Source organism: Erpetoichthys calabaricus, chromosome 1 (assembly GCF_900747795.2).
Source record: "Erpetoichthys calabaricus chromosome 1, fErpCal1.3, whole genome shotgun sequence".
In the NCBI taxonomy this organism is placed as follows: Eukaryota; Metazoa; Chordata; class Cladistia; order Polypteriformes; family Polypteridae; genus Erpetoichthys; species Erpetoichthys calabaricus.
In genome coordinates, this window is record NC_041394.2 from 35,285,338 (window position 1) to 35,312,887 (window position 27,550).

At 41.5% G+C, this 27,550-nt stretch overlaps 1 protein-coding gene across 2 annotated transcripts in view; it reads left to right on the forward strand.

Annotated features, from left to right (window-relative positions):
- Positions 1-27,090, forward strand: part of LOC114648560 (VIP36-like protein) — a 63,689-nt gene extending 36,599 nt beyond the window's left edge. Inside the window, exons 3-9 of one of the 2 annotated variants that reach the window (XM_028797659.2) lie at positions 1,410-1,527; positions 2,210-2,292; positions 6,400-6,432; positions 13,446-13,607; positions 13,707-13,821; positions 13,908-14,027; positions 26,054-27,090. In XM_028797659.2, coding sequence (XP_028653492.1) covers positions 1,410-1,527; positions 2,210-2,292; positions 6,400-6,432; positions 13,446-13,607; positions 13,707-13,821; positions 13,908-14,027; positions 26,054-26,196 — 774 coding nt within the window. In that variant the 3' untranslated portion in view covers positions 26,197-27,090. The remainder of the gene's footprint in view (positions 1-1,409; positions 1,528-2,209; positions 2,293-6,399; positions 6,433-13,445; positions 13,608-13,706; positions 13,822-13,907; positions 14,028-26,053) is intronic. The other variant, XM_028797667.2, reaches the window with a different exon arrangement.
- Positions 27,091-27,550: the final 460 nt, after the last annotated feature.

Genomic DNA, 27,550 nt, shown 5'->3' on the forward strand with positions numbered 1-27,550 from the left:
TCTTGTTGTTTGCAGGACATCTGCTGATCTCTTAATCATCTCTTAGTACATTAAGTGTATGACATTTTGTGTACGACATCAGCCCTCTCCTGGTACATCTTAACCAATTCGGTAGTTCTCTTCATAACATTTCTTAAACATGCTTATACATTTCAATGTGCACTGCAAACCAAAATACTTAACTACTGTTACCTCTAAATTATTCTCTCACCCCCACCCCACTTCCGGAAAGACTGTCGTCTGCACTTCTTCAAGGTGGAAAAACTAGATGACTGTCAGCAGCAATTCCCCAAGGCCTACCCGTCTCTTGGGTTGACAGTCGGCAGAGATTATGGGTCGCGAAGGGAAAATTGGGTTGCGAGGAAAAAAAAAAAGAATTAAATCTACTGTAGCAACATTGTTCTGCTTTTAAATCATTACCCTGTGCCAGCATGTTGCTAAGTTTGGCAAAGGGAACAGAATACTGTTAGTTTAAACATGATGCCTCCTCTTCACATAGACAGTGAACAGGTTCCCTTGGTGGCCTTCAAATCTAGCTGTATTTTGTGTAGTTGTGTAGAAAAAGAAAAATGATTTCTGACTAAGTAGATTATATTTTGAAAATATAAAATATATGTTTGCCCAGCTTGTATTCATAAGTGATTAGTAGAGCATCTCATGTTGGTATTGTCTTGAGAATATATAAATTAAAGCTTGATTAATACAGTCCAGTTGGCACAGTGGTACAGTAGTTGGCAATGATGCCTCCAAGCTTCAGCAACCAGGATGTGAACCCTTGTCTGGGCATTATCTAGATGGTGTTTCTACTTCAGTTTGCTCCCATATCCCAAAGATGTACCGTTAAACATAAATTGATGAGTCTACAATAACTTGGTGCATTTTGCAGGCTCTGCAAAGGACCAACATCAAGTGTTGCTTTGTACTTTAAGCCCATTTTTAACTAGAGTCTTTGACTCTTCGTAGACTATATTAAGAGGACACTAGTACACTTTTGGAGGATTCACTACTTAAATGTGTCTTAAAAATAACATGCTAGAAAGTTGTCTGGTTCATTTAAATAACCTCAATTAAATATTAAGTGAAAAAACTCCCGATGTGTAGCATCACAAAGCTGGTGCACTGTGATCATAAGGGCGTCAGATGATGAGGACATTACTAATTTGGCATTAAAATATTATAGGCGACTTAAACGCGTGCCTAGAAAGAATTACAGTCAAATTCGCAATAAATGTGGACCCATATCTTAAATATTAGGGCATTGCAAAAGCTTCAGGAGATGTCATTGGTTTCCTGTTTATCATAGGTGTTTTGGTAGAGAAAGGCTTTGGCAATTAAAACAACAGTGTGCTGTGTTAGTCACAGGCCTTGTAGATTGTGTTAATCAGTAGGTTTTATTTTTTTTTCTGTAGCCTTGCTACCTGCGGGACTGGGAGATGCAGGTACATTTCAAGGTGCATGGACAAGGCAAGAAAAATCTGAATGGGGATGGCTTTGCTATTTGGTACACCAAGGAGCGGATGCAGCCAGGTTTGCAACTTTCTTCAGATCTTAAACATTTCATTTTGGCGTGTCTGATTGGTGAAGATACCAGCAGACGGTACACTTTGTGTCAAGGTGGGTCCAGCTTTTTGTAGAGGTATGAGAGAAGGGTGATGGGTAGGAAAGTGGTTGAAGAACTGATTGGTTAGATCAGGAGACGTACAAATGTTAAGAAGAAGTTCGGCTGTAACTAAAGGTTTTCTGAGGTATTTGACACCACCTGTGTCCAAATAATTGCCTTGAAGTTTACGGTGCATTGTTAGGAAAAAATGGTTGTATTAATAGTAGAATTGTCATGTGTCACCCCTTCAGTTAGGCCCTCCAAAGCTTGCAGTGAATACGGTTAATTGGAAGAGATCACGGGGTGAAGCAGTCTAATGCTAGAGAAAGCCTGGGTAGAAGTCTTGGGTCATTGCCTTTTCATCCCATCGTTCCTTCTAGGATGATTTCAGGCTTGTGCATTACACCTATTGCTGCTAGGTATTAGCTGTAGCTTCTGCTCCGTTGCAAGAGAATCAACTAATTTTGTCTTTTTGTTGGCGGGGATAAGCTCTGACTCCCCTTTACTTTGTAATGAAACAGGTGGATTGATAGATGTATAATAAAAGATTGGTTACAGTTCACAAAAAGATGTAGTACATCATTCAGGCTGTATTATTCTGTTTTTCAGGTCCTGTATTTGGAAGTAAGGATATGTTTACTGGACTGGGAGTCTTTGTGGACACCTACCCTAATGAAGAGAAACAGCAGGAGGTAAGGGTAAAGTTTTCACTAGGAAGTTGTTCACGGGGGGAGGAAACTCTTGACATTAGACATTGAGTGTCGTGCCACCTTGCTACGGACAATACCCCTGCTAACAAAAGCACAGCTTCACTAATGCTCTGTAGGATGGCTGAAGGACACATTTTTTGGCAGGATGCCGTCTGGCTGATTGTCACAACAGAGATCAAATTGCAGATGGAAACTGAGATCTGCTTTATTACTGTATGTTGCTTACATTCAGAACCACTAAACACTTCCCACCTATCACCAGGCTCATCCAGTTACTGCTGCAGAGAAGTTCTAATGCCCCTCCTGATCTGTGGCCAAATGAGTAATGCAGGGGTCATAAGTCATTGTTTGCTGATACAGGAAATGCATCTTTCATCATAATGGACTCATTTAACAGGATATAAGCCTTCTATACATTAAGGTCTTGTGACTTACTCTGTCATGATGTCAGCCCTCTAGTTCTTTACTTTAGGCTACTTCCATGACTATTTCTCATTGTGTTGACCAGCAACATTCCTGTCCCTCTAGTTTCATCTGATGTTCGCTGCTGGCAAAACCAGGGCAGAACCCACGACTTTGCATGACCCAATAGTTAATACTGCAGTTTTCCCATGGGATGAATGAAGTACCTGTTTATCTAATAAGATTACATATACCCACTTATACTTAACATTCTCAAATGTGCTTAGCAAATTCAAAGACTGAAGCCTATCTCAGCTGTATGGAGTGCAAGGCAGGAAACAGCCCTGGAAAGGGAGCCAATCAATTGCAGGACCTTCTCACATACAAAGACATTCACATCGTGGCCAATTTGGAGTTGCCAGTCAGCCTAACCAGTACCTAGTTGGGAGGTATTAGAAGAAAACTGGCAAAAAACGCATGCAGACACTGGAGAATGTGCAAAGTCCAAATAGAGAGCCTTAAGTGTATGGTATTTGATGCCAGGACCCTGAATTTGAGAGGCAGCAGTACTATCCATAGCACCACAATGCTGCTTCGCACGTATACTTCAAATATGAATAAACACAGTGGCACTGCAGGACATTTTGCTCAGATTGTGGCCCATTTCCAGTGGGTGAAGACTTTCTCATTTTAGAGTCCTTTGTACTTTCACTATCTAAAGACTTCCTCTCAGGCTGATCAGCAGTTTAAAATTAAGAAATTGGGGTGAATGCCTCACAAGGCCATCGTCAGTGTTGCTCTTTTGCCTCTGATAATTTCAGGTTCCTCACAATCCTGACCAAGAAAGGGCAAGACTTAAAACTGGCAAGTGTAAAATTAATAATTACAATTAGACAAAATATAGTACCTGTATTCAATTTATTTATTTTTTTCAATTGCTACTGAATGATCTTTGTTTTTCTCAAAATATGTGTTACCACTGTAACTTAGGAATACATTCTAAATATGGTAGAGTGACAACGTTACTGCTTCTCAAAACAGATTATGGCAAGACTCATGGATTTGGAAGTTAAATTGCAGGTATAACAGGGAGAGAGTGGAATGTGTGTGTGTGTGTGTGTGTGTGTGTGTGTGTGTGTGTGTGTGTGTGTGTGTGTGTGTGTGTGTGTGTGTGTGTGTGTGTAGAAATACGTGATATATATTCACAGTAGCACTGCCGTCTGGGTCTGCACATTCTCCCTCTGTGTCCAGAAGTTTTCTTCAGGTACTCTGGTTTCCTCTCACATGTGCATGTTAGGTTAATTTCCAATTCCAGATTGGCAACTGTGGGTATGACTGAGCTGTACAAATGGACAGGTGCCATATCCACATTCAGTTCTCATTGTTCCAGATACTTTTGGGATAAGCTCTGTACTCTGTGAGACTGGAACATGCAGGATTAGATGGATGGGTGACATTTTAATGCACTTATGTCCCCAAGGATTTTCATCGTTATAGACAGACACACTGAAACAGTTAAGCATTTGCATTATAAAAGCTACAATGCCCTCCATAATGTCTGTGGTAAAGACACATTTTTCCTTGATTTACCCATCTGCTTCACAGTTTAAAATTACAAATCAAAAACTTCATACGTAATTAAACTACACATTGTAGACTTTAATTTAAGGGTATGTGCATACATTTTGATCACACCATGTACAAATGACAACACTTTTTTACATGGTCCTCCCCCATTTCAGGACACCATAAGGTCTGGGACACAACAATGGCCGGTATATTAAAGCTTTAGGACTTTGTCGCATATCCCTTCCAGGCTTTGTCTGCTTGAAGTCTGTGATTCATACACATCAGCATGTGCTGTGGATCTTCTCTGGTGATGCTCTGACAAGCCTCTAATGCAACCATCTTCAGCTCTTGCTTGTGTCGGGGGCTTGTCCCCTTAAGCTTTCTCTTTAGCATGTGGACGACCTTTTCAAATGGATTTAAATCGGATGACTGGAAAGAATTTTCCATTTTCTACCTTTGAAAAATTCCTGTGCTGACTATGTAGTTTGTTTGGATCATTATCTTGTGTAGGATGACACATTGTCCAATGAGTCTGGAGGCATTTACTAGAACCTGAGCATTTATGCTATAGCTGCTTTCTACAGTTTCAGCATCAATGGAGAGAAGTACAGTATGCCAGGGCCTGTGGCAGCCATACATGTCCAAGCCATAACACCCCACCACCATGTTTAACAGATGAGGTAGTCTGCTTTGGATCTTGGACAGTTCCAATTCGTCTCCACCCTTTGCTCTTGCCATCACTCTGACCAAAGTTCATCTTTGTCTCTTCTGTCCACAAGACCTTTTTCCAGAATTCTGAAGGCTATGATCTGGCAGTTCTGTTTTGGCTAATTAGTGGTTTGCATTGTGCATTGTGGCCTCTGTACTTCTGTTCATGAAGACTTTTGCAGATAGTTGTCTCTGACACATCCACGTCTCCCTCCTGAAGACGTTTCTGATCTGTTGGACAGGCATTGAGAGCTTTTTCTTTGCCATAGTGAGGATTCTTCTGTCATCAGCAGTGGAGTTCTTCCTTGGCCTACCAGTCCCTTTGTGATTACTGAGCCCACCAGCTCATTCTTTCTTCTCAATGATATTCCAGACAGTTGATTTGGGTAATCCTAGGGTTTTAGTGATGTCTCTAATGGTTTTATTCTGGTTTTTCAGCCTCATAATGGCTTCTTAGATTTTCATTGGCACAGCTCTTGTCCTAATGTTGAACAATGACAACTATAGACTTCAAAGGGTAGAAGCAAACCAAAGTATCTTATGAAGCAATGAAACTCACCAGAGGAATCACAAACACCTGTGATGCAAATTGTCCCATATATTATGAAAATGGGGGGGGGGGGGACCATGTAGAAAATGTGTTGTCATTTGTACATGATGTGATGGGCAGGCAGTGTGGCACAGTGGTTAAGGCTCTTGACTTCAAACCCTGAGCTTGTATGTTCAAAACTTGCTACTGACACTGCGTGACCCTGAGAAAGTCACTTGACTTGCCTGTGCTCCAATCAGAAAATCAAAAGAAATTTAACCAATTGTATCATAAATGCTGTAAGTCGCCTTGGAGAAAGGTGTCAGCCAAATAAATGAATGTAATGTAAATCTGATCGAAATGAATGAAGTATACCTTTAAATGAAAGTCTACAATGTGTACTTTAATCTGCTCAGAATTGTTAGATTTGTAATTTTAAATTGTGGAGCGAAGGGTAAATCAAAGAAAAATGTGTCTTTGTCCCAAACATTATAGAGGGCACTGTATTTTCATGTGGTGTTAGATTAGCAAAATGGCTTCCCTGCCCTGTGCAAACCTTTAAACTACATGCTCACTGCCTAGCACCTGTTTATACCAATTGACCATATAACAAAGAATTTGCATATGTAGGACAAATTTTATTAAAGAGATTGGTCTGAACTTGTAAACAGGATGATCCAAGTCATCTGCTTTTTGTAAACTGTGGCATAGTCTCTTGTTTTGGAGATGGCTGCTTATAGCTTCAGCCTGGTTGTTGATTTTCTAGCATGTTTCTGCCACAAACTGGACATGTGTGGTCTTCTGTGGGTTTGTGATTAAACTACTTGTTCTATGTCGTCGTCTCTTTGTTTTGTTTTTTTTTTGCATCAAATCGGATACAGAGCCAGAAGAGGAGATACACACCCCGCTCTCAGGTATTCTCTTTCCCATTTGATCAGAGGGGTTTCCAATAGCATGGAGTGCTTGTGCTCAGCCAGTGTGCTTTTCCCATTATTATTATTATATTTTATTGTTCATTATATTGTTTGTTTATTATATCCAGGAGGGAGGAGGAATATACTTAATAATTAAAAAAGAAGCCAGGACCCTTAGAAGAGTATTAGAGGTGATGCAATATGCAGTATTGAACTTGTATTTGTGCTATTGGACATTATAACATCACCTCGTGATTCCAAACCTCTTTGAGCCTCTTACCGAGTGTGATTCTGTCAATGTGTACAAACTTCTCCAGTAGTTTGAGTCTTTTTCGACTTGCTTTATTTGTCCTCTGGTTTTCATTGCAGTGAAGTGAGTAAAAAGGGACTCCTTTTGCCTGCTGACATGTTTTTAAAGGACATCTCTACAAAGCACTGCAGCTCAGTTTGTAGTTTAAAAAGATTAGAAACTTGAGGAATAACTGATGTTTACTGGGTGTATTTATATGATGGGCTCAGGTGAAAAACATAAATTGAGTTTTTTTGATGTTGATCCTTTTGTCATTATGTATCATCGTAGCTTGTAGCTCTTAGTATTGATTTGCTGGTTTACAAGGGTGTTACCTTTTTAAAAAATGTAAGGTTTTACTTCGATAAAAAATGAATTATTGTCATGTTTACACAATACAATGAAATTACTGTCTGTATGCTTGACCACCACCTTCTTTGACTGGTAGGTCCGAATCGTGCTCTTTTGGTTATACAGTGGAACCTCGGTTTGCGAGCATAATTCGTTCCGGAAACGTGCTCATAGTCCAAAGCACTCTTATATCAAAGTGAATTTCCCCATAAGAAATAATGGAAACTCAGATGATTTGTTCCACAACCCAAAACTATTCATATAAAAATGATTAATACAAAATATAAAGTAAAAATACATAAAACAAATTAACCTACACTTTACTTTTAAAAAGAATCATGGCTGGTGTGAGTGAGTTTCTAAACTCTTGTGGGATTCCACCCAACAGGACGACACGCGGAAGAGCATCCCAAAGCAATCGCAGTCTCCCAGCGCTGTAGCAGTTCGCCGTAAAAACGAATCCGAAAAGATCGCGGACATGCTATAAGCGCCTGCCATCAATGGGTAATACAAGGAACAGGGAACATTATAAATGCACAGGGCCCTGCCTGACTGCTGTGTCTGTTTCAAGCTGAATAAAGCTGGTGTTGCTAAAGTACTTAGACTCAGCTTTGTGTTTTAGTGTGCAAGACGGGGACTCGCACGTCACAGCGCACACACACACGCACACACACATACACACACAAGCGCGCACACACAGTCACAATGCTAATGCTGTAGTAAACAGTATACGCTCGTACAGATGTTTACTATGAGTGAGGCACGCCGACTCAGATGGAGAATAGGAGACGATTTCCCACAATCCCGCAGCGAGAGAGTGAGAAGAACCATCAGCTCAGTTGTGATCACATGACGCTCAGCAGACAAAGAGTATACATCCTACTCGTACTGCAAGACTTCGCTCGTTTATCAAGTCAAAATGTATTAAAAATTTTTGCTCGTCTTGCAAAACACTCGTAAGCCAAGTTACTCGCAAACCGAGGTTCCACTGTATATTATGCTAGCTGTCCCCCACGGCTTCACCCCGTGTAGTAGTGAAACAAGACAGTGAGGAGAGTCCTGCCCAGCTCCCTACACCTGACGTCACACTTCCCCCTCCCCTCGGCCCACAGCCTCTGTCTCGGATTACTGCGAATATATCGCTTCTGCAAGCGAACTATGATCTAAATCCGTTAAGTAGTTCTCTCATGAAAAGCAGACGGACATACAGATAAGACAGACAGACCTTGGATTTTATATAGAGAGATAACATCTCAAAATAATAGCTGTAAGCAAGACAACTGTGTTTCCTTTCACATAGTTTTGAAAAATTGAAGCTAAACTTCATTTTGCTTATGGTTTAGCAACCCTGAAACTCACTAAAAAGAGTCTTTTGCAGTTTAAAAGTTGGAAGTATTTCTCCTTAAGGGGTTGGCAACGCCACACACCTCTTTTGGACCCATGTATTTTTTTTAGAAAACAGTCTGCATGAAAATAAACATGGAGAATGGGTTTTGACTGTCTTTTAAAAATTCAGCATGGCTAAACAAAGCCCGCGATGAGACAAACATATGTACTCTAAGACAAAGTTGTAATCCAGTGAGGCAATTCAGTTGTTAGCCAGATGAGTTGAGAAGAAAACACTGCATCTGTTGTCTTAGATGAAATCCAACTTTTAGAAAACGTAGTTTGCACTGATACAGATCCTCTCCCATCAGCCCCAGCACACACTCCTGCCTACAGCTGCCTGATGGAAATTGTAATCCCTGGGTTAGCCTTGTTTTTGGATTCCCCCCCTCATTAAACCCCCCCCCCCCAATACATTTAGACTATTTATTTAGTTGGATCAATGGTAGTACATGTGCAAAATTCATTAAAAATAGTTTATCCATTTTTGCATGATTGGTGAACAGACAGACAAACAGATTATAATTTTATTTATCTAGATTAAGAGGTTTTGTGTTGCAGCTCTGTGGTTAATACTGCTGTGATGCTGTGACCTCCAGATTCTTGGGTTTGAATTCTGAACCAAGCACTGCCTGCGTGAAGTTTCCAGTGTTGTATATCCTAGCAGCTTCTGGATCTTAAGTTGCATAATGTGCCATCGGTTTATATCTGACTTGATGACTGCAGTTACTGATCTCTTTAAACTCCTGATAAATGTAAATGGTACATTTAGTTACTACATACAGACCTTCCAGCACAGACCCTTTTTATGACAGTCAATAATGTGCCAGCTGACAGAGCTGGCACTGAACAAGGAATTAACAGGCACAGTGAGTACAGCTGCAGTTATGCCCCCTTTTTTCTTTTTTCTATTCTGTTACTGCATGTTTTTGTTTACATACCCTATCAGTTAAACAAACTTCTCTTCTGTTTGTAAGGTCAAAAACCCAGCATTCTTTACACCTCTCTGTTGCATTATATGCATTGTACTTCCAATGGGTATTCATTGCTTGTCATCTCTCATGCACACATAGGCCACCCCAGTGACTAAAGATAAAAACAAACCAGATCAAGTTGAAGTGCGTCACCGGGCATGTCACATTACTACTACACTACTAGCTTCATGTGCATGTGCCACGAACTGCATCCGACATGCTAAGATTACGCAAACAAAGGGTACAACTGAAAGTCGCACAAAAAATCGTCTAATGTGACATGACCTTTAGGCAGATGACGAGAGATTTAAAACCTGTGTCTGTAGATGTTTCCTTTGCAGTATAGGGTGGTCCAGATCTAATTATGCAACTGTTTGACTGACAAATGTCTCCCTGCCATTTTGGAATGCAGGGCAAGTGCTGCCATCTATCAGCAACAAAAAGAATTTTAAATGAAATTTCTATGTGCAGGGCAGGTGCTGTGAATTCTCTATGTAATAAACTTAAGTTATAGTGTAATGTAAATTGCATAATTAGATCTGGACCACCCTATATATTTCCGCATCCTCTTATCTTTTTTTTGTTAGGCATGTTTTAGAGATTTTTAAAAATTTAAAGCCTGTACAGTTTGTGAAAATTGACCACGTTCCCTATTTCTGGAAAAAGATGTTTTTTCAAGTCTTCTGTAAAATTTATAGCTAGTGGCATGCAAAATGTGGGTCGTGTACTCCTATGCTGCTTGTTTTTCTTACTACATGGAGTTTCATTTGGTGGGCATTTTCAGACATGGTTTGTAATCCTGTGACGTTTGTTTTTGCCTAACGTGATTGACAGTGCACGTCATCGGCTGTTGCCAAGTATGTTAACTGTCTTTAAGTATAAAAGTGCTGCAGACTAGTAAAGTGTATGTGGAGTGGTGTACATGTATATTCTGACTACCCAAGATCTATTTACCACTTACTGCTGTGTTAATACATTACATTGCTTTCACTAACAGGACTCCAAATATTGCTCTGTTATTTTCTGCTTATTTTGTTGTGGTGTCCCCCTGTACAAAACAGTCATATAATAAAAAAATAAGTTGTATTATAATGTATAGCCCAAAATCACACAAAGGAGTGCCCCAATGGGCTTTAACAGGACCTGTCTTTTGACAGCCCCCTAGCCTTGACTCTTTAAGAAGACAAGAAAAAACTCCCCAAAAAAAAAATCCTTGGAAGAAATCTTGGGAAAGATAATTTCCAGGTAGGTTGGACGTGCAGTGGATATCAAAAGAAAGGGGTAAATACAATACACAGAACAGAACACAAGTAATTCTCAATACAATACAGTACTACAATAGTAATATTACAAATACAGAGCAAAATGCAACAGGGCATGATACCACGTAATACGATTCAGATTTGTTCAGAGTCCTGGAGACCTCAGCCATCAAGATGCCTCCCCCCTACTGGCCATTCCACAGCTGAGTCAGCACTGGGCTGACCAATCTGATGAAAGGACCCTTCTACCCAACGATTCCAGTGCTCCTCCATCAGAGGTGACTTTTACTTAGCCAGGCAAACAACTTGGCAGTAGGGCAGTGGCCAATTTGAGTACAGAGATGAGTAGCAGAATAGGTGAGGGTTATTAACAAATTATAACTATTATTATTACTTATGTTTTAGTACTCTAGTGTTAATTACTAAATACTTAATAGACAATTCTTGCATGCATATTTAATGACTGTTATAATGTGGCCAGGAAACAGACCAAAATATATACAGAAAAGGTTGTGGTACCAACTGGGTCACACCTTTTACTTGGAACGAAAATGATGGACGTTTGGGCTCACAAAACCAGGTGGCTTCAGTTAGCCTTTTAAGTTACACAAAAATAAAAATAGAGCTCTGTCCTCTTTGAACGCCAGATCAGTATGTGATGCCACCTTCTGGGAACAGCTTGGTTTTATAGTGGCGGTGCTAGGCATTCTTCTTAAGCCAATTTTAAAAGAGAAAATATTGTTTGTGTCAGTGCCCCCTCTTGTCTCAGAGTGGAACTGCTTACCTCTTCAGAGCCCAGAAGATTGTCCCCAGGCACACACGCTTGACACTGCCGATTTTAAATCATCTCTTTTTTTTGTGATCAATATTTTATTTGATTTCAAAAAATAACAATGGAACAAAAAAGGACATTTCCATATATAAGTCTGAAACCCCGTCCACTGCAACCTACTCCATCCTTTGGATTAGAGTAAAGTTATATTAATTATATATTATAGGGCGGAGTGGTGGCTCTGAGGCTAAGGATCTGCGCTGGTATCCCGAAGGTTGCCGGTTCGAATCCCTGTCACTGCCAAAAGAGATCCTACTCTGCTGGGCCCTTGAGCAAGGCCCTTAACCTGTAATTGCTCCAGGGGGCGCTGTACAATGGCTGACCCTGTGCTCTGACCCCAAGGGGTATGCGAAAAAACTAACAAACACTGTTGTAAGTCGCTCTGGATAAGAGCGTCTGCTAAATGATGTAAATGTAAATATTAATAAACCTCACAGGTCACTGACAGTTTATATCCAGTTGGGTCATAGGTTGACCGACAACCAAGACCTAATCCTGGCTACCGTGTTCCTTCAATTATTGATATTACCAGAAGATATCCACTGATTTATGTAGCTGACAGTTCTAGCTTAGCCAGGTTGTAAAAGGAAGACTTCCATACTTTAAAGGTAACAAGTTCTGGGCTCCTCCATTGTGAAACTATGAGCGTTTTGGCTGCCGTTTTGACTATTGAAATAATGTGCTGATGATGGACAGAGAGAGACACACAGTAGAGAACTCTAATAAGAGCAGAGTAATAGGGGAGCAAGGAATAGATAGGATGGAGGAGAGCGCATGAGCAACTGAGGCCCAAAGAACAGCAACAGTGGGACATTATTAGAATGTGTGGTGGAAGGTGCCCTCTTCATTAAGGGAGCATTGGTAACAGAGTAGATCAGGAGCCAAACCTATCAGGAAGTGCTTTTCAGGATAATGATAAACTCTGTGGATAATTTTATATTGGATATGTTGATGATTAGAATTTCTAGAGGAATTTTTTATGTTTTTAAAAAATTGTATTCCAACACAATGGTGCTGAGAGGAATTTTAAATCATCTCTATTAGTACTGGCCTGCAAAAATACGTCCTTCTATCTGACTGGTGTTTTGTAATTTAATATTGGATTTATTATTCTGGCGAATACAGTTGGTATGGTGGCAGAATAGTAACCACTGCAGATCCTGTGTTCTTTGTTATGATTTAGGGTCTGTGTAATCTCACATAAGTTTTACTCAGGATACTTCAACTTTCTCCCATATCTCATCGATCTGCATGTTTTGCTAGAGGGTACCTGTAAATTGTTTTGAGTGGGCCCCATATGAGAATGGTGCTTGGCTTGTGTCACCTCCCATGAGCCTGAAGTGAAATAAATCAGGTTAAGGGAATTGACAGGAGGATGATCAGAATTTGCGAGTCGGTGTCTGAGCAGATCTTACAGTGGATTAATCTTTGGAGCCTGGATCATTTAAAAATTTACAGCGGACGCAGAAACAATGTACTTAAATAACCTGACCAGGCAAACTGGAACCAGGGTTCAAGCTGGGGGAGGAAGCCCTAGGTGTATCAATAAAGGCACAAAGCCCTTGAGACTTGTATTGTAATTTCCTGCTAACACCATTCGCCAGGCTGTGAACGATGACTTTGTAAAAATGAAAACCAGAAGCTCTGTAGTGAACAGTGAGTAGAAGCAACGCTACAGCATCTTGCCTTAGAAACTCATCTCGGGGAAACTGGCTTCTTTTCTCTGTCTAGCTGGGATCTCCAGTGCATGTCCTGTGCTGTCACGTGTGTATTTATCGTTGTTGTTTTCATTTTTTCTTGCTGCTGCCCTCTGCATGGTATGTGGCACATTATTTTCCTTTGGGAGTTCTCTCTCACAGATTGATTGTTGCTTCACCATGCATGGGCCTGATTTTTGCTTTCACCTCCTCTTTCTGCAGCGCATCTTTCCATATATCATGGCAATGGTTGGGAATGGCACACTCGGATATGACCATGAACGTGATGGGCGGCCCACAGAGCTAGGAGGCTGCACTGCACTGGTCCGCAATCTCAACCAAGACACATTCCTGGTGATACGCTATGTTCGCCGCAGGCTGACTGTAAGTGCTACTCTAATAGTGCTGGGGCTGAGGCCTAAATGACTTTTAGCCAGTGTAGACTTAAAGTTTCCAAAGTACGTGTTGACTTTTTGGTACTAGGTAATGATTGACATTGACGGGAAGAACGAGTGGAGGGATTGTCTGGACATTCCTGGTGTAAGGTTGCCAAAAGGATACTATTTTGGAACGTCATCTGTCACTGGTGATCTCTCAGGTATGTTTAATTGGGGGAGTTAGTTTCAGATGAAAGTGGGCAGTATATCATTGCAACCTTACAGCCGTATTCTTCTTTTTCTCCAGATAACCACGACATCATTTCTCTAAAACTGTACCAGCTGACTGTTGAGCGGAGTGCAGAGGAGGAGCGGGAGGATAAAGAGGTGTTCATACCCAGTGTGGACAACATACCATTATTACGAGGCAAGTATATGCATACGCACATACACCTCTCGTGGTTATTTCAGCCCAGAAAGTGTTCTCAGTCCATTTTTAATCATATCATCTATCTAGTTCTTCATTGCTCTCATTGCCTAAATGTATTTCCAGTTTAACATTTTCTGATGGTTAGCACATACTACAGGTTTAATTTTTTAATGGTAACTGGTAGCAGAAAATCAAACTCCTTGTGGGGTGGAGCAACGTGAGAGAAGTCTGGCCTTAAAATATAAATTAGGTAGCCCACACTCCCAGCCTCACGCTATAGCGGCACTATGTTGCACGCCTACTAGACCAGGGCTATCCGAACTTCTGTGTTGGCCTGCAAGGCATCTTCTAAAAATCCTGAAGGCTGTGGTTCATAAGTCCAGGTGGTTGCATTGTGTTTGTATTTTTTATGTTCATAAAAATTACTTCTTAACGCTTTGAAATCTCTTTAGCTTTTTTGTCCAGTGCCTCCTGATTCAACAATACAAGAAATTCCCCTCATATGATATACTGTTTAACGTCTTGTTATGCAAGATGTCAAACTTTTTGGGTTTCCTGCTTAATTTGGCCGTCTAGACCCAAACGCCCCCACTTTTAGGCCATTTTAGATCATATTTTGTGCAGGAAATTATACCCTCATGATTCATCAAAAATGATCACAAGGAATTGAAGTTGTGACTGCCACACTATTTGAACCCAGGGGTTCAACTCCTAATGAGATATGAGGAGTTAAAGTTACTCCTTTTCACAAGACTCAAAAAAAAATGGGGGATCGATAATATAGATGTGTGGAGTGTCGTTTTATGCTATTTTGAGGTTTCTGGTCACAAATGTGATAACGTTTTTGATATTCGATTCCTTTGTGATGGTCCTAGTCATCTAACAGCCACTTCAAGAAGGCTACAAATGACAAATTTCAAACATAAGCTTGTGGTGTATCGTTTTAGACTATTTCAATGACAGTGATTGTCAATATTATTTTTGATACCTGATCCCTTTAAAAATGACAGCTTTCTATCACAATCAATTATTATCCAACCCACTATATCCTATCTACAGAGGTACGGGGGTCTGCAGGAGCCAATCCCAGCCAAAACGGGCAGGAAACAAACCCCAGGCTGGGGTACACACACACACACACACACACACACACACACACACACACACACACACACACACCAGGGACAATTTAGAATCTCCAATGCACCTAACCTGCATGTCTTTGGACTGTGGGAGGAAACCCACGCAGACACGGGGAGAACATGCAAACTCCACGCAGGGAGGACCCGGGAAGCGAATCTGGGTCTCCTAACTGCGAGGCAGCAGCGCTACCCACTCCGCCACCGTGCCGCCCTATTTTGACTTTAAACATTTAAATTGGTGCACTCATTTTAACATTTCAAATATTTGACTCAACTGTTCTTGTTTATTTTGTACTTCTACCTCCTGAATTCAATCATTACATTTCTTATGAATACCCTCTAATTCAGTTATTTTTATTTTTTACAACCAATTATTATTTTTAATTTATCTGATCACTTAGTGACCTATTTTTTTCTCTCTCGAAATGATTGCAAAAAATGTCTATTTCCAAAGTGTTAAAGGAGAGGTTTGGTATTTTCCAACTGAAAGTTATATCTTCACAATCATGGTATATATTAATTTTCCATATGGAAATGCATTCTGAAGTGAAGCAGATTTTATGAATTGGAAGAAAAAAAATTAAATGTGTGTGATGAAGTTTAGCTAATGGGAACCGGGTCCCATTTTGACAAAAAAGTCTTAAAACTTTTCCAAATACATCCATTTTTGAAACCAAAAATGTATTGAATGTTGATCCACATTGTGAAATTATACACAAATTGCAGAGCAGTGTATCAAAATCATCTTAAGAAAGAAAAAAAGCAAAAAGTAAAGCACTGCTGTTCTAGCCATCCATTTTAAAAGGAGACCGGCTGTGCACTTCACCTTGTTGCTTGTCTCCCTCCGTGGCCCCCTTCAGGGCCAGGGCTGTGGATTATCTTTTAAAGTCATCACCAAGCACTAAGTGTTGATGCACAGATTTGAATTGCTGCTTCTGATCTGTAGACAATAACTGAAAAAAGCCACACTTACAATCACTAATTTTTCTTTCACTATAAGCTTGTTATTTTGTAAAGAACTTATTTGTTACCGCATTGATAAATGTATCTCTTATTATCTCTTCAATGGCAGAGAATACTGATCATGCACATAGAATGCAATCGAGTGAGAAGAACTGAACAGATGTTATAGGCATATATCCGTCCTTCCATCCATCTTCCTAACATGCTTGCTTCTTCAGGGCAGGGTTGTGTTAAAAGCATCTGGTGCAAGGCAGGAACAATAACATCAATACACACACACTTGGGCCACTTCAGCAAAGCCATCCATCCATCCATTTTCCAATCTGCTATATCCTGACTACAGGGTCATGTGGGTCTGCTGGAGCCAATCCCAGCCAACACAGGGCGCAAGGCAGGAAACAAACCCCGGGTAGAGCGCCAGCCCACCGCAGGGCGCGCACACACACGCCCATACACCAAGCACACACTAGGGACAATTTAGAATCGCCAATGCAACTAACCTGTGTGTCTTTGGACTGTGGGAGGAAACCAGAATACCCAGAGGAAATCCACGCAAACACAGGGAGAACATGCAAACTCCACGCAGGGAGGACCCAGGAAGCGAACCCAGGTCTTCTAACTGCGAGGCAGCAGCGCTACCCACTGCGCCCCCGTGCCGCCCTGAGCAAAGACAATTCTTGTAAATTTCATCAGGTTGAATCTACTACTGACAATGTCACATTATGTGACTTTTTTTTGTAGGGTGTGATAGATTTGCTGAATGTACAGTAGTAGCTGCACCCATACCAAGTTACATGACTGAAAATCGCAGCCCATGTCACATTACCAACAGAACGCCAATATTCCCATGCAGTCATGCTTGCCCCTTTTTTTGACAGGCAACATGACGGAGCCGGTGCAGTTTAAAGGGTTATCAGCTGTGTCGAATTCAGCAGCAATCCCAGCCCATTATTTATTTATTTTTAATTCTGTTATGGTGTGAAAAATATCAGACATCAGATGGGCAAGCTTCTCTTCTGTTTGTGAGGTCCACCGCCTCTGTGCTGCCAGACGCATCCGTTGCTGTACCATTGGTTAATAGCTGTGGCGAGTTCAGCCACAGTCTTGGATTTTTTTTCCATTCTGTTTTAGTATATAAAACACATTGGAAATCTTATAAATAAGTTGTTCAGTTTCTTTAGTTGTTAAGATGTTAAGTTCTGCATGCAGGGCCTGCCTTTTCCTGTGGAGAGCTTCACTTGGACGCCTGGCTTGTTCCTCATCTATTCTTGTAATTTCACTTCTTAGCTCTGACACTTTCTTGGTTTCTAATTTATTTCTGTGGGAAACAAATGAAATAATCTGTTCTCTTAAGAAGGCCTTTAGAGTTTCCCAGAGTGTTCCTGCGGAAACCTCTGTGGACGTGTTTGTCTCTAGGAAGAAGCTGATTTGTTTGGATATAAATTCTGTGCAGTTCTCGTCTGCCAATAAAAGAGGGTTAAGGTGCCATCTGCGAGGTGAGTGTGAGGGGCTTAATGAATTTAGCTCCAAGACTAGAGGGACATGATTGGAGATAACAATTGTGTCGTATTTGCATGATTTAATTGTAGGCAGGAAATTATTATCTATAAAAAAATAATCAATTCTTGAGTAGCTATAATGCAGTGGTGAGTAGAACGAATATGTTCTTGAGTTTGGGTTAAGAAACCTCCAGGGGTCTGATAAGTTGTGATCATTTAAAAACTTGTAATTGTCTTTGGCGTATTAGATGTCGTCCCCCCTGTCACAGGAGTCCTATCTAAGAGTGGATTTAAAACACAATTAAAGTCCCCAGCCATTATAATTTTATGAGTGGATGCAAATAGATTTTGCATGAATTCCTTATCATCCACATTGGGTGCGTAACCATTTATCAAAATTATTTTACTGTTATATAAGTTGCCCATGACCATCACATATCTCCTTTCAGGGTCCGATACTACATCTGATGCTACAAATGGAACTGTTCTATGTATGAGAATTCCCACCCCTCTAGTTTTCTTTATAAAGCTAGAATGGAACATTTGGCCAGTCCAGTCTTTTTGTAGTCTGAACTGATCTTTGCTTAGTAAGTGGGTCTCCTGTAAAAATACTATTTTAGCGTTTAAGCCTGTTAGGTGAGAGCATGCTTTCTTTCTCTTTAATTCGTGATTCAGGCCTTTAACATTCCAGCTCACAAAGTTAACTGTCCCAACATGGAGACATTGATTCTGAGTTTTTAATGTCATTTTATAGTCTTAACTGGTAATGAGGCAGTTTCAATCTTAGTTTCAAAATTCCCCATGAGTTATTGCATTTTAGCCTATTGTTGCATTGATATTTATAGTTATAGGGATTAGAAGAATAGATTAGATATAACCTGCTCTCCTTCTTTCCCCCACATTGGAAATCTGATAGATGAGCTTCTCCTCTATTTGTGAGGTTCAAAACACACATGTTCCTTATTCCTCATTGCTGTATTATATACACATTGTATTTATGGGTGAATGGTCATTGGTTGTCAGCTCTCATACACACACAGACCGCCACTACGACAATGGAAAAATCTTCTAATGTGACGTAGGTTTTCTGCACCTCCACCTGATCAGCTACTGCTGTCAGGAACTCTTATATAATCTTTGACTAGAAGTTGTGTAAAATGGCATCAGTTTAACTTGCAGCTTTTCTGCTCTACAATTTATAAACACCCATAGCAGCAAGTAAACTGTGACTAGTCTCCTCTGCTATCAATGTCAATGGGAAGGGAAAAAACAAATATATCACCCTGTTGTTTTAATGGTCTTAAATCTGCTACTTGATGAGCCTTTTCAAGGTAAACCATGCTCTTTGCAGCTTCTTCACACTACCACAGATATACAGTAATCCCTCCTCCATCGCGGGGGTTGCGTTCCAGAGCCACCCGCGAAATAAGAAAATCCGTGAAGTAGAAACTATATGTTTATATGGTTATTTTTATATTGTCATGCTTGGGTCACAGATTTGCGCAGAAACACAGGAGGTTGTAGAGAGACAGGAACGTTATTCAAACACTGCAAACAAACATTTGTCTCTTTTTCAAAAGTTTAAACTGTACTCCATGACAAGACAGAGATGACAGTTCCGTCTCACAATTAAAAGAATGCAAACATATCTTCCTCTTCAAAGGAGTGCGTGTCAGGAGCAGTGACTGTCACAGAGATAGAGAGAAAAGCAAACACATCAATAGGGCTGTTTGGCTTAAGTATGCGAAGCACCGCGGCACAAAGCTGTTGAAGGCGGCAGCTCACACCCCCTCCGTCAGGAGCAGGGAGAGAGAGAGACAGAGAAAAACAAAGTCAAAAAACAATACGTGCCCTTCGAGCTTTTAAGTATGCGAAGCACCGTGCAGCATGTTGTTTCAGGAAGCAGCTGCACAAAAGATAGCAACGTGAAGATAATCTTTCAGCATTTTTAGATGAGCGTCCGTATCGTCTAGGTGTGCGAACAGACCCCCTGCTCACACCCCCTACGTCAGGATCAGAGAAGGTCAGCGCAAGAGAAAGAGAAAAGTAAGCTGGGTAGCTTCTCAGCCATCTGCCAATAGCGTCCCTTGTATGAAATCAACTGGGCAAACCAACTGAGGAAGCATGTACCAGAAATTAAAAGACCCATTGTCCGCAGAAACTCACGAAGCAGCGAAAAATCTGCGATATATATTTAAATATGCTTACATATAAAATCCGTGATGGAGTGAAGCCGCGAAAGGCGAAGCGCGATATAACGAGGGATTACTGTACACTAATCTGAGTAAAGTGTCCAGTGTGACAGGAGTGTGTGCTGCTAATGTTTGAACTGTGATGGCACATACTACTGAAAACTGTGAGCTCTAGCTTAAAAACAATAATTCACATTTATGGAATGACTTTGGACTAAAGACTTACATTATTTTAGCTCTGCCTCATATTTCTTGGCCATCCACACCCATGCCACAAAGAATTAAGTCTGGTTGCACAAAATTACTGTGACTAGGCAAATCTGTAGCACTGGAAGACCTTGAGCCATGGCAGTTTGTTAATGAATGTGTTTCGGTGACTGCTTAGTCTGTTCGTCTTAGTAAAGCTAACATTTTCCCACAAATTTCCCAATGGCGACTAACGGTGCGTTGTCATGTTGATGGTGGGTCATAAGACGATCGAAGTAGCCAAAGTAGAAAACTGTTAACTGAAGACTGGATCTTTGTCATACTTTGTAGTTGAACTAATGGTTGGTTATTCAGCTTGCTTGAGTGCTTTTACTAAATAAAAAATGCTTATCACTGGCACAGTTGTATTTCTCAATTAACTTCTTTTCAGTTTTATGAAACTTTTGTATTTGACACATTCATCAGATGCACATAAGTAGGCCAAATCATTTTACAACTTGTCCCCTTTGGCCCTCGGCTCCCCTTGTAAATTATATTTTTTACTTGTAAATTCCTGGACATTGGACATGTTTTCCCAGGAAATCTGACCCCAGCAAATCTCCCCAGTCAAGACCTACTAGAATTACCCGGAATTTTCAGGGTCAGGTTATATGTATGAGCAAAGCCAGGAATATGCCTGGGTGAGCATAAGTTCACATGCAAGATGTACCCACAATAATGAGAGTGAGTCAGTCATGTGGCACGACAGCACCATCATGATAGATAGATAGATAGATAGATAGATAGATAGATAGATAGATAGATAGATAGATAGATAGATAGATAGATAGATAGATACTTTATTAATCCCCAAGGGGAAATTCACATACTCCAGCAGCAGCATACTGATAAAAACAATATTAATTAAAGAGAAATAAAAACACAGTGCAAGTTAAAAAGTGCAAGGTGAAGAGTGCGAGGCAGGTATAACAGACAATAACTTTGTATATATAACGTTTACCCCCCGTGGAATTGAAGAGTCGCATAGTGTGGGGCAGGAACGATCTCCTTAGTCTGTCAGTGGAGCAGGACAGTGATAGCAGTCTGTCGCTGAAGCTGCTCCTCTGTCTGGAGATAATACTGTTTAGTGGATGCAGTGGATTCTCCATGATTGACAGGAGCCTGCTCAGTGCCCGTCGCTCTGCCACGGATGTCAAACTGTCCAGCTCCATGCATATAACAGAGCCTGCCTTCCTCACAAGTTTGTCCAGGCGCGAGGTGTCCTTCTTTATGTTGCCTCCCCAGCACACCACCGTGTAGAAGAGGGCGCTTGCCACAACCGTCTGATAGAACACCTAAAATCTACCACCAGCTCTTTGGTTTTGCTGGTTTTCAGTTGTAGGTGGTTTGAGTCGCACCATTTAACAAAGTCATTGATTAGGTTCCTATACTCTTCCTCCTGCCCACTCCTGATGCAGCCCACAATAGCAGTGTCGTCAGCGAACTTTTGCACGTAGCAGTTGTATTGGAAGTCCGATGTATATAGGCTGAACAGGACCGGAGAAAGCACAGTCCCATGCGGCACTCCTGTGCTGCTGACCACAATATCAGACCTGCAGTTCCTGAGACGCACATACTGAGGTCTGTCCGTAAGATAGTCCACAATCCATGCCACCAGGTATGAATCTACTCCCATCTCTGTCAGCTTGTCCCAAAGGAGCAGAGGTTGGATGGTGTTGAAAGCGCTAGAGAAGTCCAGAAACATAATTCTTACTGCACCACTGCCTGTGTTCAAGTGGGAGAGTGATCGGTGTAGCATGTAGATGATGGCATCCTCCGCTCCCACCTTCTCCTGGTATGCGAACTGCAGAGGGTCTAGGGTGTGGCAGACCTGTGGCCTCAGGTGGTGAAGCAGCCACTCCTTGGTCTTCATAACATGTGACGTCAGGCCTGAAGTCATGCAGTTCTCTAGGACATGATACCTTTGGGACTGGGGTGATGAAAGATGTTTTCCAAAGCCTCGGGACTCTCCTTTGTTCCAGGCTCAGGTTGAAGATGTGCTGTAGAGGACTCCCCAGCTCCAACGCACAGGCCTTCAGCAGTCATGGCGATACTCATCTGGACCCACTGCTTTGCTGGCACGAAGTCTCCTCAGCTCTCTGCTCACCTGCGCTGCTGTAATTGTGGGTGGGGGGAATCTCTCTCCTATGTTGGTATTAGCAGAAAGATGGGTGGAGGTTGCAGTACTCTGAGGTGAGAGTGAGAGTGGGTTAGGGTGGTCAAACCTGCTAAAAAGTTGTTCATATGGTTTGCTTTCTCCTTGTTTCTCTCAATGGAGGCAGATAATCTGCAATCCACTGAAACATTACAGAGGGACTTGGACAGCATTCAGGCTTGGGCAGATTTTTGGCAGATGACATTAAATGTCAGTAAATGTAAAGTAATAAATGTAGGAATTAAAAATGTTAGTATTGAATACGCAATGGGAGTTTTGATCATTACTATCAACTGCCAGCCAGAGCTCAGAAGCCATTAAGAAGGCTAACAGAATGTCAAGTTATATAGCGCCCTTGATGTGTGGAGTTCAAGTCCAAGGAGGTTCTGCTCAACCTTTATAATGCACTGGTGAGGCCTCATCTGGAGTACGGTGTGCAGTTTTGGTCTCCATGATACAAAAAAGATATAGAAGCACTCAAAAAAGTTCAGAGAAGAGCGACAAGGATAATTTAGACTGAGAGAGTTGTCATTTAGAATAGGTCCCAGTGCTAGCAGGGACTGAGAGACCCCTTTACAATATGAAAGGAGGAGGTTGATAAAGAGAGGTTGAAGGAGTTTTTAAGTTTAAACTAGTGTTTCCACACCTTTGTGTTGTCACAACCTAGTTTTTCACATGTCAGTGTGTTTCTGACCCCTTTAGGTGTTCCCCCAACACCGTGAATTTAGTGTGATCGTTTGAGTGGTGGGAGTGGTGTGGTCCCCATCTTGGTGAATCGAGCACAATCCTTAAAGCAGGTTTGGGCGAGTAACTGTCAACGTGCGATCAGCAGCACGTTAGATGAATCAAGCACAATTGTCAATGCTTTTCTTCCTTGGTGAACAGAGTATGATTATCGTAGCAGGGGTTAGAGAAGTTGTCCAGGATTGGCCTAGATCCACCTTCGATGCTACCGCTGTGAATTGAGTGTGATCATCAGACTGGCGGAAGGAGTTTTGTCTGGAGTTGGCCACAATCCACCTGTGATGGTACCACTAGTGAATCAAATATGAGTGGTGTGGAGAAGGGGTGGGGTTTTGTCCAGCGTCAGCCATGGCCCACCTGCAATGCCGCCACGGCCCACAGGTTGGGAAATGCTGGTTTAATTAAGTAAACAGAGATTAAGAAATGACATGATTGAAATGTTTAAATGATGATGAGGGAATTATTCCAGTGGATTGAGACTGTTATTTTAAAATGAGTTCATCAAGAACACGGGGACACAGTTGGAAACTTGAGGGTAAATTTCACACAAACATTAGGAGGTTTTTCTTTACACAGAGAACCATAGACACATGAAATAATAATAATAATTCTTTACATTTATATAGCGCTTTTCTTACTACTCAAAGCGCTCTCCACACAGGGAGGACCTGGGAAGCGAACCCACAATCTCCTTACTGCAAAGCAGCAGCACTACCACTGCGCCAAGTTACCAAGTAGTGTGGCTGACAGTAGGACTTTAGGTTCCTTTAAAGCTAGACTTGATGTTAGTTTGGAAGATTTAAATTGATAAGACTGGCAAGCTTTGTTGGGCTAAATGGGCTGTTCTTGTTAAAATGTTTCTAATGTTCTGTAGATTTTGGAATTTTTTAAATTTTCTTAAAAAACAAGAAACTAAAATATCACATTGACACAAGTATTAAGACCCTTTACTCTGTGATTCGTAATGGCAGCGATTATGGCCTGGAGTCTTCTTGGGTATGACGTGACAAGCTTTCTACACTTGGATTTGTGGATTTTTCTGCCATTCTTCTCTGCAGATCCTCTGAAGCTCTGTCAGGCTGGATGGAGACCGTCACTGGGTTCTCGGGTCTCTCCACAGATCTTCAGTTGGGTTCTGGCTGGGCTACTCAAGAACATTCATAGTGTTGTCTTTGTTTTGTGCCGAGGGCCATTGTCCAGTTGGAAGGCGATTCTGTAGCCCAGTCTGAGGTCCAGCAAGCTCTGGGGCAGGTTTTTGTTAAGAATATCTCTATACTTTGTTCCGTTTAGATTTTCCTCAGCCCTGTCTTGTCTCCCAGTCCCCAACCTCGTAGCATGATGCTGTCAACACCATGGTTCTCTATTAGAAGTTTATTGTGCAGGTGATGAGCTGTGGCTGGTGTCTTCCAGACTTGAAACACACCAAACAGTTTAGTCTTGGTTTCAACAGACAAGACAATCCTGTTTCTTATACTCCGAGAGTCCTTTAGTTGCTTTTTTGCAAACTCCAAGTGGCCGTTTGTGTGGCCACTCTGCTATAAAGCCCATATTAGTGGGTTTTTGCAGTGGCGTTTGTCCTTTTGAAAGTTCTTTCCATCTCCACACCAGTTCTCTGGTGCTCAGCCAGAGTGACTATTAGGTTCTTGGTCACCTCTCTTACCAAAGCCCTTCTCCCATAATTACTCACTTTCACCTGGCTGCCAACTCTAGGAAGAGGCATAGTTATTCTAAAGTTATTCCCTTGAAGAATTATGGAGGCCACTGTGTTCTTGAGAACCTTCAGTGCTGCAGGAACATTTTTGTAGCCTTCCCCATGTCTGTGCCTTGACACAATCCCATCTGTAAACTCTGCAAGCAGTTCCATAGACCTCATGGCTTGGGTTTTGTTCAACTGTGGGATGTTCTGTAGACTGACATGCCATTTTCCCAATTGGTCCAGTCAATTGAATTGACCACAGATGGACTTCCAAAGAAGTTGTAGAAACATCTCAATGATGATCAATAGAACGGGATGCGCCTGAGCCAAATTTCAAGTGTCATAGCAAAGGATCTTTAAACTTGTGTGAATTCATTATTGTACTCTTCTTCTTCTTCTTTCGGCTACTCCTGTTAGGGGTTGCCACAGCAGATCATCTTCTCCCATATCGTTCTGTCCTCTGCATCTGCATCTTGCTCTGTTACACCAGCCACCTGCATGTCCTGTCTCACCACGTCCATAAACCTTCTCTTCCTTGGCAGCTCTATCCTTAGCATCCTTCTCCAAATACACCCAGCTTCTCTCCTCTGCACATGTCCAAACCAATGCAATCTCGCCTCTCTGACTTTGTCTCCCAACCATCCAACTTGAGCTGACCCTCTAATGTCCTCATTTCTAATCCTGTCCATCCTCATCACACCCAATGCAAATCTTAGCATCTTTAACTCTGCCACCTCCAGCTCTGTCTCCTGCTTTCTGGTCAGTGCCACCGTCTCCAACCCATATAACATAGCTGGTCTCACTACTGTCCTGTAGACCTTCCTTTTCACTCTTGCACATACCAGTCTGTCTCAAATAACTCCTGACACTCTTCTCCACCCACTCCACCCTGCCTGCATGCTCTTTTTCACACCTCTTCCACAATCCCCATTACTTTGTACTGTTGATCCCAAGTATTTAATTTTAGCATAAGGCTGAAATATAACAAAATGGGGGAAAAAAAGTGTCAATACTTCCTGATGGGGTCATTGACCGAAGCCATTGAAATTTGTTTTGTTTGTGTATCTGCACCTTCACAGGTAAGTGAACAAATGGGAGGCGAACCCTCTTTAGGTGTGATATACTGCTTTCCTTTGTGTAGATTGATTAAGGTGAGACACTTCAATACCCGTCTTTTGCAGTTTTCCGGACAGCTTGACCCAGGCCACCTGTGTATAGCATGCATGAATGTATCCACAATAGTGTTGCCATCTACTGTCCAATCATCCTTTCCCAACTCGGCAAAGCTGGCAGTGCGGGAAGCCACTATGAGCCTGATGTGTGTTTGTGCATTCATCCAGAAATGGTTCCCATCACTAACTGACCTCCTTTGTTTCCCCTTCACAGAGGATGGCGTTTCCCAGCCCATGAGCGGAGTGGCACTTTTCTTCATCATTCTGTTTTCTGTCCTCGGTGCTATTGTTTTATCTGTGATCGGAGTCATCGTTTATCAGCAATGGAAGGAAAACCGGCGCAAGCGGTTCTATTGATTTTTGGGAGGTCCGAGCCCAGGGCTATCAGAGCGTTCTGGCTGAACCATATGGACCATGGACTGCTCATCATGGATATTTTTCTAAGGGAAAGTTAAATGTCTAAACTGACCTTTCCCTTGGGCACCACTGATCCTAGATTTTTGAGCTCTAAAGTGGAGGTTCTTATTGCCGGAAGCAGAGACAAGACAACTCTGAATTCTTCTTGTTATAGGCAAGTTAAGCTGCCATTATTCACTGTACCGTCCTAACGAGGAGGGCCACACCTGTCTTTGTTAAGCTCCTAAGAGCAACGTTGACTTGGATGAAGACCTGGGCGCTCTGAATCCTATCTGCTGCTAAAAGGAAATCCAGGTGTTAACCGTTTGGAGCCACCAGCTGTTCTTGTGTGGTTCAGTATCTTAATTTTGGCAATCATAAACAGGGGGCTCGGCCAGCTGTAACCGTACCTGAAGGAAGGCCAGATCTTCACTTTTTTTGAAGCAGGTCACATGGCTGTGATATTTATGCCTCGTCAGTGGGGCAGCGTTTTGTGCTCGAACCAGATTTTAATTTTAAGGATTATTTTTTTTTTTATTTGGTCAGCATTGTGGGGATAGGGGGCTCTCCATTTGTTCACTTCCATTTCTGGTTGGCCCCCAGGCCTTAATGTTTCCATTGCTGGCCCCTTCTAAAACTACTGGAGTAGGTAGGGTACACAAGTGTGGGATTGGGGGGGGGGGGGGCTTTCCGAAACGACTGGGAAATGAGTGAGGCGGGGGTGTTAAAAATATCCTTCTGTTGGGACACGTTTGAAAGAAAAACTCTGTATGGAGATGTTTGCTTCTGAAGTGTTGTTTGTGTTTAAAGAATTAAGATATATAAATGGTACAGTAAATGCTAGTTAAATACAGACATGTTGTATCGGTGTCTCCGTCTGTGAAGAAGAGTGATGCATGACACTGCCAAAAAAATCACATCATTTTCAAAAGAATGACGTTATGGTGTACACATTCAGTCGATTATATGCTTGCTGGGTAGTTAATAGGCCTATGGTGTTCTTTATAGAACTAAACACAACAAACTGGGAGTCTTAAAAGAAGAAGGAATTACCATTGGCACTCCTGTACTTTATAAGTAAGAAAGTAAGTAAAATGTATTTATAGAGCGTCTGTCATAGACAAAAGGCACAAGGTGCTGAAAAGTAAAACATAAGAGTAAAATGAAATTTCAAAAACATAAAGAATATCAAATATCAGAATATAAAAAAGAATAAAATGAAATATCAAAAACGTAAAGAACATCGAATATCAAAATATAAAACATCAAAAATGTAAAGAACATCGAATATCAAAATATAAAACAGAATAACTTG